The sequence below is a fragment of the Macaca thibetana genome, chromosome 16 (assembly GCF_024542745.1).
Source record: "Macaca thibetana thibetana isolate TM-01 chromosome 16, ASM2454274v1, whole genome shotgun sequence".
In the NCBI taxonomy this organism is placed as follows: Eukaryota; Metazoa; Chordata; class Mammalia; order Primates; family Cercopithecidae; genus Macaca; species Macaca thibetana.
The window spans coordinates 48,315,153-48,332,458 of NC_065593.1; the positions used below are offsets into that span (position 1 = coordinate 48,315,153).

The 17,306-nt window shown below is 39.9% G+C and overlaps 2 protein-coding genes across 8 annotated transcripts in view; both read right to left on the bottom strand.

The window, feature by feature from the left end:
* RPL23 (ribosomal protein L23) overlaps nucleotides 1–17,306 on the bottom strand; it is a 355,976-nt gene that overhangs the window by 86,946 nt on the left and 251,724 nt on the right. The window lies entirely within an intron of this gene.
* Nucleotides 4,104–17,306, bottom strand: part of FBXO47 (F-box protein 47) — a 34,419-nt gene continuing 21,216 nt past the window's right edge. For both annotated transcript variants that reach the window (XM_050762744.1, XM_050762743.1), the window contains 5 exons: nucleotides 16,084–16,260; nucleotides 14,762–14,908; nucleotides 13,973–14,115; nucleotides 10,044–10,203; nucleotides 4,104–8,453 (listed from right to left, as the gene is read on the bottom strand). In XM_050762744.1, coding sequence (XP_050618701.1) covers nucleotides 8,338–8,453; nucleotides 10,044–10,203; nucleotides 13,973–14,115; nucleotides 14,762–14,908; nucleotides 16,084–16,260 — 743 coding nt within the window. In that variant the 3' untranslated portion in view covers nucleotides 4,104–8,337. The remainder of the gene's footprint in view (nucleotides 8,454–10,043; nucleotides 10,204–13,972; nucleotides 14,116–14,761; nucleotides 14,909–16,083; nucleotides 16,261–17,306) is intronic.

Consider the following 17,306-nt stretch of genomic DNA (forward strand, 5'->3'; position numbering starts at 1 on the left):
GAGCATGCCTATAATCCCAGCATTTAGGGAGGTAGAAGCAGGAGGATAGCTTGAGGCCAGGAATTCCAGACCAGCCCAGGCAACATAGCGAGACCCCCATCTCCACAAAAATAAAAAATAAAATAAAAATAAATAAATACATAAGCTTTAGGTCTTCTGTTTATTCTGTCAAATGAAAGTGTTAGGCCAAGGTCGCATTATCTCTTTGGAAACTACATCATTGAGAACAGAATTCCCATGGAACAAACTCTTAATAGCTCACTGGTAGTCCCCCTTTTCTGAATATTCTCCTCAACATGACATTTTATAGTGAAAATTTAACTGCAAAACTCCCTTTTTTTTTTTTTGCACCAACAGCCAGATTTTGATGAGAAAATGGCCATATTTATTTACTCCAAATATATATATTATGTCAGTGATAATTTGCCTAAACTGTTTCAGGAATATTAACAAGTATGATACTGCATTGTGGTATACTGCAAAAAGATAGGTAATCTGACATACATGGATGCAAGAAGCATGACTGTGAACCTGGATATATTTAGGAATGATCTTCAGTGGAGTCCTTGACGTGACATTTTCCACTAAAATATTCTTCTAACTCCAGTATAACTTAGTGTTTCAAACTACAATTTCCCTCTTCAAGCCAAGACAGCAGCTCTACATCCTTACCTAGGTAATTCAGGCAAGTGCCTGATTTTGGAGGAGTTCAAATTAGAGTTAGTTATGACGGTATAGATCTTTTTTTGTTTGTTTGTTTTTGTTTTTGTTTTTTTTGAGACGGAGTCTCGCTCTGTCGCCCAGGCTGGAGTGCAGTGGCCGGATCTCAGCTCACTGCAAGCTCCGCCTCCCGGGTTTACGCCATTCTCCTGCCTCAGCCTCCCGAGTAGCCGGGACTACAGGCGCCCGCCACCGCGCCTGGCTAGTTTTTTTTGTATTTTTTAGTGGAGACGGGGTTTCACCATGTTAGCCAGGATGGTCTCGATCTCCTGACCTCGTGATCCGCCCGTCTCGGCCTCCCAAAGTGCAGGGATTACAGGCTTGAGCCACCACGCCCGGCCATGACGGTATAGATCTTTAAGGTATAGTCTAACCAAGCTTGCTCTGGTCTTTTGTGACATCAAGGCTTCTCAGTCTGTATTCTTACAAAGTTGAACCAACTAATCAATTCAGTGAAAAAAAATCAGCAGATTTCACTCATACACTGGTGACATATACCACTGGTATTGGGTACAGTGTAAGGAGAGAAGATTACCCATCTCTTCAGTTGTAAAATAGGATTTAAAAAAAATAAATCAATACATTTTGGAAAAAATGTATGACTTTGTGCTTATATTTATGCAATAGTATGCTAGCTTATAACAGGGTTTTACTGTATTATTTTGATAGTTGTTTAAATTTTACATTTAAACTATTTGTATTTTGGCATCCCAAAACATAATAAAACACTGAAAAAAGTTACTTCTGTAATATAAGGTTTTGTATAAATTTTATAAATCTGTGTCATAGGGTAATTTTGTCCAATAAAATGTCAATGAAATAAAAACCACTCTGAATAGATTACTTAGAAAAAATCAAGTGACAATGCTAAGAATCATTACACTAATACCTGCTTTCTTGATGAAAATGGGGTTTGTGGGGAAGAATGATGTATTTTATTTATTTTATTTTTGTTTTTTGAGACGGAGTTTCGCTCTTGTCACCCAGGCTGGAGTGCAATGGAATGATCTCGGCTCACTGCAATCTCTGCCTCCTGGGTTCAAGCGATTCTCCTGCCTCAGCCTTCTGAGTGGCTGGGACCACAGGCATGCACCCCCATGCCTGGCTAATTTTTGTATTTTTTAAAGTAGAGATGGGTTTTCATCATGTTGGCCAGGTTGGTCTGGAACTCCTGACCTCAAGTTATCTGCCTGCCTCAGTCTCCCAAAGTGCTGGGATTACAGGTGTGAGCCACCATGCCTGGCCAAAATGTCATTTTGATTTTAAATTACTCAAAAATAATGGGACTTTTCCTTAGTAAGGCATCAAAGCACAACTGAAGTGGAAAATTGTCTTTGTAAATTACATGCTTTGGCTTTATCAAACTATAAATATTTTCAAAGTCTAGAGTATCCTCTTCTAAGTCAGTTTTGCACCCATCTATTTTAAACAAAAATAAAACCAAAGTCATATATTAAGAGGGGAACAGAAAAAAACCATTGACACAACGCCCATTATAAAATCAATCACACTAAGGCAGATACATTTAGAAATGTTTAAGAACATCTTTGTACTTAAAATTTAAACTGTGAGACTGCCAGGCACGGTGGTGGCTCACGTCTGTAATCCCAGCACTTTGGAAGGCTGAGGCAGGTAGGTCACTTGAGGTCAGGAATTGGAGACCAGACTGGCCAACATGGTGAAACCCCATCTCTACTGAAAATACAAAATTAGCTGGGCGAGGTGGCACATGCATGTAATCCCAGCTACTCAGGAGGCTGAGGCAGGAGCATCACTTGAACCCGGAAGGTGGAGGTTGCAGTGGGCCGAGATTGCACCACTGCACTCCAGCCTGGGCGACAGAGTGAGATTCTGTCTCAAAACAAAAAACAAAAAACTGGTCGGGCGTGGTGGCTCAAGCCTGTAATCCCAGCACTGTGGGAGGCCGAAACGGGCGGATCACGAGGTCAGGAGATCGCGACCATCCTGGCTAACACGTGAAACCCCATCTCTACTAAAAGATACAAAAAACTAGCCAGGCGAGGTGGCGGGCACCTGTAGTCCCAGCTACACGGGAGGCTGAGGCAGGAGAATGGTGTAAACCTGGGAAGCGGAGCTTGCAGTGAACTGAGATCCGGTCACTGCACTCCAGCCTGGGTGACAGAGCAAGACTCCGTCTCAAAAAAAAAAAACCAAAAAACAAAAAGACAAAAACAAAAAACAAAAAACAGGCTGGGTGCGGTGGCTCATGCCTGTAATCCCAGCACTTTGGGAGGCCAAGGTGGGCAGATCACGAAGTCAGGAGTTCGAGACCAGCCTGGCCAACATGGTGAAACCCCGTCTTTACTAAAAATACAAAAAAAAAAAAAAAAAGTTGGGCATTGTGGCACGTGCCTGTAATCCCAGCTGCTCAGGAGGCTGAGGCAGGAGAATTGCTCGAACCCAGGAAGCCGAGGTTGCAGTGAGCCAAGATCACACCATTGCACTCCAGCCAGGGCGACAGAGCAAGACTATGCCTCGAAAAAACAAACAAAAAACAAACAAACAAAACAAAAAACAAAAAAAACACTGTAAGAGGCCGGGCACTGTGCTTCATGCCTGTAATGCCAGCACTTTGGATGGCTGAGGGAAGCAGATCACCTGAGGTCAGGAGTTTGAGACCGGCCTTTCCAACAAAGTGAAACCCCAGCTCTACTAAAAACACAAAAATTAGCCAGGCGTGGTAGTGTGTGCCTGTGGTCCCAGCTTCCCAGGAGGCTGAGGCAGGAGAATCGCTTAAACCTGGGAGGCAGAGGTTTCAGTGTGACAAGATCGCACTACTGTACTCCAGCCTGGGTGACAGAATCTGTCTCAAAAAAATACTGTAAGATCTTATAGTCATGGGAAATTGCAGGTAATCCACAATATTTAATTACATATATTATTTTTTGAAACTGGTATTAAGCTATGATAATTATAGCATTTCTAGTTTGGCAGTAATTGGAATATTCATTGCTTATGGATTTAATCACTGAATTAAATAGCGGAACAGTGCAGAATACTGTTCTATAGATTACTGTTTATGAGTTATTGCTAGTAAATGAAATTATTTAATTTTATGTTAATATTAAGTGTAAGTATACACATACATAAATATACACCTAATTACAATATTAATTTATATTAAGACATTTCATTTTTTTGATCATGGTAGAGCTATAATTAACAGCTTAAATGAAGATAAGTTCCCCCACAAAAAACTCAATAACTTGCATAATGACAAACTCTGAACAAGTTGGAATGTTTTCAATTTTAACATAGTTTTATTAATATAGTAAATAAACAAAATTTAGCAAATATATTTAGTATCAAAGAAATTTTACCATAAATACAATACTTCTGAAATAGCAATGCATATTTTCCAGTTATATGTACCTTTAAGAAAGCAGTGATCTCAGAATGTCTACAAGTATTACTATTATTATTTTAAGAGTCTTTCAAAGGGCAAATCATTGGGGTTTGTAGCGTTCTTTTTTCAGTCTCTAGTTATTTGAGGAATTTTCTGGAGTTATATTTTTCTTCTTTTTTTTTTTCAATCTTGCCCTTAAATGGAATATATTTGTTTTCTCGATGAAAAGAATGCAATCTTAGTCCTTTGGAAATTTTTTCTTTTTTAACCTGGAGAAGACTGTTCAATGCAGCTATCTTTCAGGTCACCTTTCCTAGCTTAGTAATGCTTCAAAAACCAAGAAGCATATGTCCATATCCTGATTTCTTACAGGTTTCACAGTTACCTGCTGGTGGAAGTGCTACAGAAGTCACATTGTTAGTAAGATATCCAATAACCAAAGAGGCTTTTGTAATAGCCTTACTTTTACCTTTCACAATATTTATTGACATAAAAATCTTTAATCATACAATTGAGTACTATTTGCATAAAGAGGTTAACCTTTTAGTAATAATCACAAAGAGGTTAGTATTTGTTATTCATTGACATAAGATGGTATTTCCAGCTGCACCTTCTGTTGGGTATCTCATAATTGGCATGAGAAGGAATCCTCCAAAAAGTGTTAAGGTTTCATAGTTTCACAAGGTACAGAGAGTTTATCACAAGTTGTACATTTTCAATTAGTTTCTCAGGAAGGTAGCATCATTAGTTTGTTAGTACTATTATGGTGCATGGTGTGTGTAGAAACAATAATAAAGATAAAGATAATAATGTGTTATTGAACTTGCCTTCTACAGGGAGTAAAAAATCATTCTACAAATCAAAGTCAAAGGAGGCTGAGGAAATCATTACAAAAAGGAAAAAGGAGCTGGGTGCCAAGGTCTGCTAATTTAGGCCAATCTTTTTTTTTTTTTTTTTTTTTGAGTCAGAGTCTCGCTCCATCGCTCAGGCTGGAGTGCAATGGCGTGATTTTGGCTCACTGCAACCTCTGCCTCCCGGGTTCAAGCAATTCTCCTGCCTCAGCCTCTCAAGTAGCTGGGATTACAGGCACCCGCCACCACGCCTGGCTAATTTTTGTATTTTTAGTGGGAACAGGGTTTCACCACACTGGCTAGGCTGGTCTCTTGGCCAGGCTTGTCTCGAACTCCTGACCTTGTGATCTGCCCGCCTCGGCCTCCCAAAGTGCTGGGATCATGAGTCACCATGCCCAGCAGCCAATCTTCTACTTTAAAAAACAGTACAGGCTAAATTATCTGACTTGTTAGTACTTTACATAGTTATGTTGTTATGACTGTTCCAGAGTTAGCTAGAAATTGACAGTCTCCTAACATTTTTTAAACTATTCATATTCCAAATTCTCTTTTTTTTGTGACAATATGACTGCCTATACCATCACTTAAACATTGATAGTAATGGTAAGAAAAACATATGGTTTTAAAAGTTAATTTCCCCTTTAAAATTTGACATTACACTTCCTCATGACAAAGGTATTCAGCAAAAAAGAATGGACCACCGAATTGAAAAAACTGCAAATTTGGTCATAAATGTTATTTATATTTTTTAACAATTGAGTGGACAATTTGTCAGCTTGCTTTTTATTGGTGGCAGAATGACACAGTTTATTTCCTGCACCCAAAGAATGAATCAAACTTTTTATGTTCCAAATTTTTGGTAAGGATGATATAATAATCTCACAATTATTAAGAATAATGAAATAAATAATGTGAGGGTTTTTTTTAAATTACAGCAGCAGTCATGTCAGTTCAAGTGTATAAAGAAGATTCAAAACCCAGACCAAATATGTTTTACATGCTTCTTTTGTAAACTTGCTAAAAACAATTGCTGTGGAGACTGGGATCATTCAAGGAATTCAAGGAAACTTTACAATGCAAAATTTCTTTCTCTAAGGAAATGAAATCTAGAATCCATTTACTAAAATATTAAAAATATTCACTATTGCCGGGCATGGTGACTTACACCTGTAATCCTAGCACTTTGGGAGGCTGAGGCGGGTGGATAACCTGAGGTCAGGAGTTTGAAATCAGCCTGGCCAACATGGCAAAACCCTGTCTCTACTAATGATACAAAAAAATTAGCCAGGTATGGTGGCACACGCCTGTAAGTCCCAGCTACTGGGGAGGCTGAGGCAGGAGAATCACTTGAAGCAGAGAGGCGGAAGTTGCAGCGAGCCAAGATTACACCACTGCACTCCAGCCTGGGCAGCACAGTGAGACTCAGTCTCAAAAAAAAAAAAAAAATTCACTATCTATATTTAAATATTTCACTTTTTTTTTTCCTTATTTTTTCTTTCCCTCACAGGTAGTTGAAGAGGTATGTTCTTAACTTGGAATAACCAATGTTTTGATAAATCTATGCTTTGCAAGCATGTATAGGAAGAAAGAGAGGGGAAAATGAAAAATCTAAGGTATTATTTTATACTCTGATATCTGCCAACTTTTAATCTTTATAATTGAATTCCATTTATAATTCACTGAGGGTGAATTCTTAAATTGAGAAGAAAATGAAACCAGGATAAAAGCAAGAACTTTGTTTTTGCATAAATATGCTAATGAAAAACTGGAGAAAAAAATTCCGGCCACCAATGGAATTACAGTTGGAAAACCCATCTAAGAAAGACAGTTAAACTTCTCACCCTCCAGAGATGAAGGTTAAGTGCCTTTACTACTGAAATATAATAAAATCCTGTTTTCACAATTTGTATTTTCTCCACAATTTTCACTCTTCCTCAGTCCTATTCATCTCTCACTGAGACCCTCTTACCAAACATTTGAGAATTTCCTACACTTTACACCCTACTTCTGCAGATACTTTCCATATCCTCTAGTGTTTCTTCCCTTCATCAGCTCCAAAGGTGAATTAAATCAAGAGCGTGGGTAAAGAAAGCCAGCCTCTGAGAAGTCCAGGTGGAAGCAATGTGTCTTCAGAAGTAAAGTGCTCAAACCCAAGGAGAAAAAAATGGGATGGGAGATCCAGGAGGACTCCAGCATTATTTCAGCCCTGTCAAGTACTATTATTATCTACTTTAATAGTAAAAGTAAAAGCAGTAGTGGCAGATGCTAGTCAGGCTGAAATAGTCCTGCAGCTTCTTGGAATCTATATACTTGAGTGAAGAGAACCGAACCCTACTCTCTCATGGGCTGCTGCTGTAAACCACCCATACTTTTACTTTCCTTCGTCAAATCTCGTTTGTTTTGTTTTGTTTCTTTTTTTTTAGAAACAGGGTCTCACTGTGTCACCAGGCTGAAGTGCAATGGTGCAATCATAACTCACTGTAGCCTTCAACTCCTGGACTCAAGGGATCCTCCTGCCTCAGCCTCCAAAATTTCTGGGATTACAGGCTTGAGCCACTGCACCCAGCCAAATCTCACTTTTTAAGAGAGGGAGAAAAGCTTTAGGAAGAAGTAAAAACTATTTGTAAAGATTATTCCGGCAGCAGAATAGCTATTTTCTTTCATTTTGTTTTTCTCTTATTTGCTACATTTTATTTGAATCCCTAGTAAAAGATTTGATTGTATTGAGACAATATACACCTTCCTGTATGTATAGACCTTTTGTATGATTATCTTAAAGAAGGAAATATATGTCTGTCTCTCTCTCTATATATATATATACACACACACACACACAGACATATACATATACTTTTTTATCTGTTAGTTCATGTAAAACATGAACAAAATATAATGTTCTTTGTAAGCATATGCCAAGAAGGTAGTAAAAACTGTGATTTGTATTCTACACATTCCAAAACACCATATTGCAAATCTTCACAAAACATTCTGGGCTATGTCTATACAACTTAAACAAAGTGAACACACATACTATTTAGTGAATTTGGGTCTAACTATAAGATGGAATTTTCTCTTGCTTCAAAAATCCACACATACAGGTTGGCTGGTCCCAGATTCTTGAACAGCTAACATTCTATTTTGGTTTGGTGTTAGGTTGACTAAAACCTGGAGAGGCAGAGCTTGTTTTCCAGAGAAATCTCAGTTCATTCTTGAGTTTGCCTGTTATTTTTATATTAATAACGATGTAAGTAGTTGCTTCTAAAATTCTATCCAGCTTTTGAATTCTTAGGTTACTTAGATGATAAAAAGTCCCATGGATGCTATTTTTTGAGTGAAAAAGTACCACTCCTCTAATCATTAGTTCAGTGAGGTTCTCTAAAGGCAAGGTTTTCTGAGGATTTAGGCAGACAGAGAAGTATTCATGGTCAAATACAGGACCTCTTTATGGAAGTTAGCCTGAGCATGTACAAGATGGAACAAATTCAGAAAGCTTCTGTCATCTTCATCACGGTCTCCTATATGCCATACATAGTAGGGAAAATAAAATGACAGTTAAAATTTTAAGTATATAATTTATTTTATTAATTAATATATTTTTTGAGATGGAGTCTCCCTGTGTTGCTGAGGCTGGAGTGCAGTGGTGCCATCTCGGCTCACTGCAACCTCTGCCTCCTGGGTTCAAGCGATTCTTCTGCCTCGGCCTTCCAAATATCTAGGATTACAGGCATACACCACTACACCTGGCTAATTTTTCTATTTTTAGTAGAGATGATGTCTCTCCATGTTGGTCAGGTTGGTCTCAAACTTCTGACCTCAGGTGATCCGCCCACCTTGTAAGTATATAATTTATTTGAAACTTAAGATGTTCTAATTTTCCCTAGTAATACTTATTTATTTATTATTTTTTTGAGACAGAGTCTCCCTGTGTCGCCCAGGCTGAAGTGCAGTGGTGCGATCTCGGCTCACTGCAAGCTCCGTCTCCCAGGTTCAAGCGATTCTCCTACCTCAGCCTCCCGAGTAGCTGGGACTACAGGCATCCACCACCACGCCCAGCTAATTTTTTTGTATTTTTAGTAGAGACGGGGTTTCACCATGTTAGTCAGGATAGTCTGGATCTCCTGACCTCACGATCCGCCCGCCTTGGCCTCCCAAAGTGCTGGGATTACAGGCGTGAGCCACTGCGCCTGGCCTTCCCTAGTAATATTTAAACAGAAGGCTTTTTGTTAGTGACTTTACTAAGTCAGGTTAACTACTGAAATCAAGGAATTATATAAGAAAAGTAGATTAGAAGTCAGAAGAAAAGGATGCTCATCCATGCTTTATTGCTTCTAACTTTGAGACCTTGGTAAGTCAGGTAACTTCTTTGTTTTTTTTTTTTTTTTTGAGACGGAGTCTTGCTCTGTAGCCCAGGCTGGAGTGCAGTGGCCGTATCTCAGCTCACTGCAAGCTCCGCCTCCCGGGTTCACGCCATTTTCCGGCCTCAGCCTCCCGAGTAGCTGGGACTACAGGCGCTGCCACCTCGCCCAGCTATTTTTTGTATTTCTTAGTAGAGACGGGGTTTCACCGTGTTAGCCAGGATGGTCTCGATCTCCTGACCTCGTGATCCGCCCATCTCGGCCTCCCAAAGTGCTGGGATTACAGGCTTGAGCCACCGCGCCCGGCCAAGTCAGGTAACTTCTTTAAGCCTTAGTTTTCTCATGTAAAATAGAGTTAATTATCATGTTGGTTACTTAATAAAGCTGTAAAATAATATTTACAAATATATTTTTATGCTAGTGACAGTTGGTAAGTGAGCAAGTTAAATTTTTTTTGCTGTGCAAAATTGAAAGTGGTTCCTTTCAGAGCAGACTCTTCAACTTTATATTCTCCATTAAAACCAATACTAGATTTTTAAAGTGATGAAAGCCAGGAACTAAATATATTGCAAGGAAAAACAAACAAACAAGAAGTCTGCTCCATTTATTGTTAATTTTTTTTTAAAGTCAACATAGAAATAGCTTTTTTTTTTTGTATTCTTGGACTGTTAGAGAAAAATATCTCCGTTTTAGGTGGAAACTAGAGCGCATTTTTATGCACACCTGTGCACCAAGTACATTCCTACTCACCAGACATAATTGATTGCAGCATTTCCATTATAACACATGCAAATGCATTTGCCACATTCTGCAGGAAGTTATTTCTTTCCACTGGAGTGCTAAAGACTTTGCAGACTTTTTGCATCATTTTAACTGTCCAATCCATGCAGTATAGTTCTTTCTCACACACCTGATTTAGAAATATAAAGCATTGTAAACCTTCATGTGAAGAAAGCTATAGAATTTTATAGTTCTTTCTCACACACCTGATTTAGACATATAAAGCATTGTAAACCTTCATGTGAAGAAAGCTATAGAATTTGAAAATGGTGAACAATGATGAACAATGATAGTTTGTGATTTTACATAATTTATGATACCTGACGCCATACTGAGTCTATACATGGGAAATGCCCTTGTAACTAATACTATTTTGCTTTCAAATGGTACGATTTTAATGGGAAAAAAGTATGAAGTAAATACAAGCCTAATTTAAGATTATCATAGAATATTATTTACTAATGCAATACCTAATATTGAAAACAGGCCAGGCACGGTGGCTCATGCCTGTAATCCCAGCACTTTGGGAGGCCGAGGTGCACGGATCACCTGAGGTCAGGAGTTCGAGACCAGCCTGGCCAACATGGTGAAACCCTGTCTCTATTAAAATACAAAAATTAGCCAGGCGTGGTGGCGGGCGCCTATAATCCCACCTACTCAGGAGGCTGAGGCAGGAGAATCACTTGAACTCAGGAGGCAGAGGTTGCAGTGAGCGGAGATCACACTGCTGCACTCCAGCCTGGGGGACAGAGCCAGACTCCGTCACACACACACACACAAAATAAATATATATAATATATATAAAACAAATATATATATATATAACAGTTACTGAACATAGAAAAAAAGAATTCTGCTCATTTACTCATTCAATAAACATTTATTGAGCACCTGTCAGGAGCTGAAGATGCAATGAGAAACCATAAAGACATGGCTCTATTTTCAAGAAGTTCAATGAGGATGACAGACAAATGGGCAATTTCAATAAGCAAGAGAATTGTATGGTATTGTCGACTTTCCATCTTGAGAATTTTAGGGAATAAATTTCTTCATTATTGAAAAAATAAATATTTAAAGTAAATATTACATGTTCCTGCTAAAATTGACTGAAAAGTAAAAAGTTTCTTTACTAACATCCTTAATTGCCAATTTAACTCACATAGCCAAATAATGCACATTATTAAAATAAACTGTGTAGTAGTGTAACTAAATAATAGCACTGTGATAGGAAAGATCTATTGACTATTATGTGTAAAATACTGTACTAGGAACTATGAAAGAAATAAGTGACACAGCACTGGATTTCAAAGAGCTTGCAGTCTATTTTGGGAGATGACCTACCCCACACATACAGTGGCTTAAGCACACTAATAGTAAATGAAGACAGAGAAGACAAATCAGAGGCAATTCAGAGAACTTTAATGATCAGAATTGACATGTTAATAAGAGAAGGCTTTCTAGAGAAGGCTTCCCCACCCGTAGTGATTTTCTCTCCATTACATTTGCTATAGTGCTGCCAAAACGATCTGCCAAAAACACAAAGCCAATTATGTCTCTCTCTTTCATAGAACTTGTCAGTAGCTCCCTATTAGAAAATGGATTGAAGCTCCAGAGAATGGCCCACAAAACCCTTCCTTACCTAGCCTCTCCCTTCACGTCTAATCTCACCTCCTTCTACTCTTCTGCAGATTTTACCCTTCAGAAATCATACTCAGCTGCTTACAGTGTTCTGAATACAGTCACATGATCCCATTTTTCTTCTGCCTTGAATAACCTGCTGCCACCCTCTATCTGCCTGGTGAACTCCTACTTATTCATTTACTTATTTATTTTTTAGAGACAGGGTCTCCCTCTGCTATGCAAACTGAAGTACAGTGGTGTGATCATAGCTCACTGCAGCTTCAAACTCCTGGGCTCAAGTGATCCTCCCGCCTCAGCCTTCTGAGCAGCTAGGACAATAGGCACACACCACCACACCCAGCTAGTTTTATTTTATGTTTTGTAGAATTGAGGCTTTCCCTATATTGCCCAGGATGGTCTGGAACTCCTGGCCTCAAGTGATCCTCTGGGCTCAGCCTCCCAAAAAGTTGGGATTATAGACATGAACCACTGCACTCAGCCTTTTACTTATTTTTTGAGATGGGATCTCATTCTGTTGCCCAGGGTAGAGTACAGTGGTGCTATCTTGGCTCACCACAGCCTTGACCACCCAGACTCAAGTGATCTTCCCACTTCAGCTCCTGAGTAGCTGAGCTCACAGGCACGCATGCCACAACTCCTGGCTAATTTTTTAAATTTTTAAATTTTTTTATTACTTATTATTTTTGAGACAGCATCTCACTCTGTCACCCAGGCTGGAGTGCAATGGCATGATCTGCTCACTGCAACCTTCGCCTCCCAGGCTCAAGTGATTCTCCTGCCTCAGCCTCCCGAGTAGCTGGGATTACAGGTACCCGCCACCACACCTGGCTAATTTTTGTACTTTTAGTAGAGTCGGCGTTTCACCACATTGGCCAGGCTGGTTTCGAACTCCTGACCTCAGGTGATCGGCCTGCCTCAGTCTCCCAAAGTGCTGGGATTACAGGCATGAGCCATCATGCCTGGCCATTTTTAAAAAATTTTTACTGTAGAGACAGGGTTTTGCTGTGTTTTCCAGGCTGCTCTCAAACTCCTGGGCTCAAGAATCTCATAATTTATGGCCCATAGTAAGCACTCAATACAAATTTGTGTTAAATAAATATTAAATAAATATAATATTTTATATATATGTATGCACGTGTGTGTGTGTGTGTGTGTGTGTGTGTGTGTGTGTGTTGAGAAGGGAGAGGGTCTCGTTCTGTTGCCCAGACTGGAGTACAGTGGCACAATCTTGGTTCACTGTAACCTTAAACTCCCAGGCTCAATCAATCCTCCCACCTCAGCCTCCTGAGTAGCTGGGACCAGAGATGTTGCCAAAATACCCAGCTAATTTTTGTATTTTTTGGAGAGATGGGTTTCGACATGTTGCCCAGGCTAGTCTCGAACTCCTGGGCTCAAGTGATCCTTCCGTCTCAGCCTCTCAAAGTGCTGGGTTTAGAGGTGTGAGCCATCCTACCCAGCCTAAATATATTTTCAAGACTTTTTATTTTGAAACATTTTGACTATACAAAATTAGAGAGAATAATATAATAAACTCCCAGTATTCATTTCCCAGTTTCAACAATTATCAATCTTATTTCAACTCTATCTCCATTTACTCCCAAGTCCTCTACCCAACCCACCCCCACAGTGATTATTTTGAAGTAAATCAAATGGGATACTTTTCTTAAAATGGATTTTTTTAAAAAAGAATATAACTTAACAGAACTGTATAACGAAAATCCAGACTTGAAGTGGGGAGAGATTAATAGAAGGGATGATTCCAAATATTATAGTTCATGACATGTTTTAATATTGGGCCAGGTGCGGTGGCTCACGCCTGTAATCCCAGCACTTTGGGAGGCCGAGGCGGGTAGATCACAAGGTCAGGAGTTCAAGACCAGCCTGGCCAGCATAGTGAAGCCCCGTCTCTACTAAAAATACAAAAATTAGCCAGGCATAGTGGCGCACGCCTCTAGTCCCAGCTACTCAGGAGGCTGAGGCAGGAAAATTGCTTGAACACGGGAGGCGGAAGTTGCGGTGAGCTGAGACTGTACCACTGCACTCCAGCCTGGGCAAAAGAGTGAGACTCTGTCTCAAAAAACAAAATAAAACAAAACAAATGTTTTAATATTTTGAAAAAGAAACATTAAAAATATATACTTCAATACTCATTTTTACGAAATGTTTTTTGTCCACGTTTCAGTTCCTTAAGGGCAGCTCCCTGGTAGGTCAATTGTAGTGTTAAACAACTTGCTAGAGAAAAACTTATTTTTGCTTACCAAAGCTAAAAAGACTATGAGCCTTGCCAGTTCAATGGTCCGTCCATTCACAGCTTTACTAGCCATGAAAGTGAAACAGATGTTGTTTCCACTTAGCATTAGGAGACGTGCATTATTCTCTAGAAGCCACTCACGGGGAACCACTTTTATTAGAGGAAGAACAATTATTTAATGAGAAATCACACAACAGCTATAGTAAATACCATTAAGTACATGCAATATTTTATCACTTTATTGGAAATACAATTAGTGCCGAGGGAAATGCTAAAAAAAAAATGCTCTAGTTTACCAATTATGGCATTCAGTTAGAGACAGGTTATTGCCATGTCATGGAGACTCTTACAAATATACTAATAATATAATCAAAGCAATTCTCCTACACATAGGTCAGCAGGCAAAGTGCTGTGCAAGGAAAGCATCCTTGTAAACTTTAGAATCTTAAAGGATTATGCAGGAATAGGAATAATTGTTTCACCTCTCCTTTACTTGCAGAAGAGGGCTTCTTACGGAACCTAGGAGGGTGTTTCTGAGAATTTACAACATGGGAGTAAGTGAGCTAATTAAACGAAGAGGTTTTCAAATAATAATAATAATAAATGTTTATTTATAAAATTGACAAGCAAAGGAAAGTAAGTTCATTATATGCATTCTTTTCAAACATAATGCCAAACTCTTTAAATATTTTAGAGCATTCAGTGTTTCCAACAGACACATCATTTGTTACAATTTTATAACTGCATTTTAACAATAAACTTCTATTATTCTATGTTAGTAAATATATTTTTTTACCTGATAGTTCATCTACAAGACTGATAACATCATCTGCTGTCCACTCTTTAGTGCTAGCGTCATATAGTAGCTTAATGGCATCAGCCAAACCTTTCAGACTGAATTCATCTGTAGGTTCTTCTATCATTTTCTGCCAAACCACCTGTCCTGAATTGAAACAAAAACGAGGCTATGACAGAATAGTTGGCTTTGTGATAAAGACTTGTTCAAAAAGGAAAGTGAATTGCATAATGGAATCCCATTACTTATACAAGCTACTTTCATTTTAACTTTCATAACAAGAAGTCAATTCTGGTAATAGTATAGATTTGAACATCTCTGGCCAGGTGTGGTGGCTCATGCCTGTAATCCCAGTACTTTAGGAGGCCGAGGTGGGAGGATCACTTGAGGTCGGGAGTTCGAGACCAGCGTGGTCAATATTGTGAAACCCTGTCTCTACTAAAAGTACAAAAATTAGCTGGGCATGGTGGTACACGCCTGTAGTCCCAGCTACTCAGGAGGCTGAGGCACAAGAATCGCTTGAACCCGGGAGGCAGAAGTTGCAGTGAGTGGAGATTGGGCCACTGAACTCCAGCCTGGGTGACAGAGCGAGACTCTCAAAAAATATATATATGTGTGTGTGTGTGTGTGTGTGTGTGTGTATGCTTCTTGGCCAGGCACAGAGGCTCATGCATGTAATTCTAGCACTTGGGGAGGCCAAGGTGGGACCCCAGGAGATCGAGACCATCCTGGATAACACGGTGAAACCCTGTCTTTACTAAAAATACAAAAAATTGGCTGGGCGTGGTGGCTCACGCCTGTAATCCCAGCACTTTGGGAGGCCGAGGTGGGTGGATCACAAGGTCAGGAGATTGAGACCATTCTGGCTAACATGGTGAAACCCCATCTCTACTGAAAACACAAAAAATTAGCTGGGTGTGGTGGCGGGCGCCTGTAGTCCCAGCTACTCGGGAGGCTGAGGCAGGAGAATGGTGGGAACCCAGGAAGCGGAGGTCACAGTGAGCCGAGATTGCGCCACTGCACTCCAGCCTGGGTGACAGAGCGAGACTCTGTCTCAAAACAAAAAACAAAAAAACAAAAAATTAGCTGGGCATGGTGGCACGCACCTGCAGTCCCAGCTGCTTGGGAGGCTGAGACAGGAGAATTGCTTGAACTCGGGAGGTGGAGTTTGCAGTGAGCCGTGATTGTACCACTGTGTGCATGTGTGCGTGCGCGCGTGCGCGTGTGTGTGTATAATATATGCTTCTTAAATATATATATATGCTTCCTAAAGTAAAAATAATGAACCAGTTATGTTACACCCCTGAAAAATGGGTGCTCACCATCTTGAGGAGATATTGGCCCAAAGATGATATACAGTAATCTTGCCTGATTCACCATTGGCCATGGTTTTAATATCCGTGTCAACCAAAAAGCAGAATCACTTCGATGTGTCCAATGATCAAGGAGGACATTCCTACAGAAGAGTCTGATCCTTAACTCAAGTTTTCGGGCACTTCCTATGAAGACAAAAGAATTGTAAATCATTCTTTGTAGAAAGGCTGCTGTGCATATTGAATAGTGATCAAAGCAACTTATTAATCATTATGGTTAGTAATAGTAAACTAGGTTTCTAAACAGGAAGTAACCAAAAGATTATCTATTCTTTTTTTTTTTTTTTTTTTTTTTGAGACGGAGTTTTGCTCTGCCGCCCAGGCTGGAGTGCAGTGGCCGGATCTCAGCTCACTGCAAGCTCCGCCTCCCAGGTTTACGCCATTCTCCTGCCTCAGCCTCCCGAGTAGCTGGGACTACAGGCGCCCGCCACCTCGCCCGGCTAGTTTTTTGTATTTTTTAGTAGAGACAGGGTTTCACCGGGTTAGCCAGGATGGTCTCGATCTCCTGACCTCGTGATCCGCCCGTCTCGGCCTCCCAAAGTGCTGGGATTACAGGCTTGAGCCACCGCGCCTGGCCGATTATCTATTCTTAAACTCCCCTAACTTCATAATTTGTCTATCTACTTACTCTTACCTTCCTGATTTATAATCAATATTTTGAATAATGGGTCAATCAATCAAAAGACATGCTTAAGCTTACCAGACTCTTGTACAATTTTGGATTTAAAAATAAATAAATGCAGAGAAAGGTCAAAGACATACATCATTAATATACTTTGTACTGAGTCACTTCATTTTCCTTTATGAAAATTTTATGACCAGGTGCGGTGACTCACGCCTGTAATGCCAGCACTTTGTGAAGCTGAGGTGGGAGGATCACCTGAGGTCAGGAGTTCAAAACCAGCCTGGTCAACATGGTGAAACCCTGTCTCTACTAAAAATACAAAAAATTAGCCAGGTGGCAGTGGTGGCACATGCCTGTGATCCCAGCTACTCAGGAGGCTGAGACAGGGAGAATCACTTGAACCCGGGAGACAGAGGTGGTAGTGAGCTGAGATCTCACCACTGCACTCCAGCCTGGGTGACAGGGCTAGACTTTGTCCCAAAAAAAAAGAAAATGTTATGTTGCTGTTGTTGATAGATATGGGGTCTTGCTCTGTTATCCAAGCTGG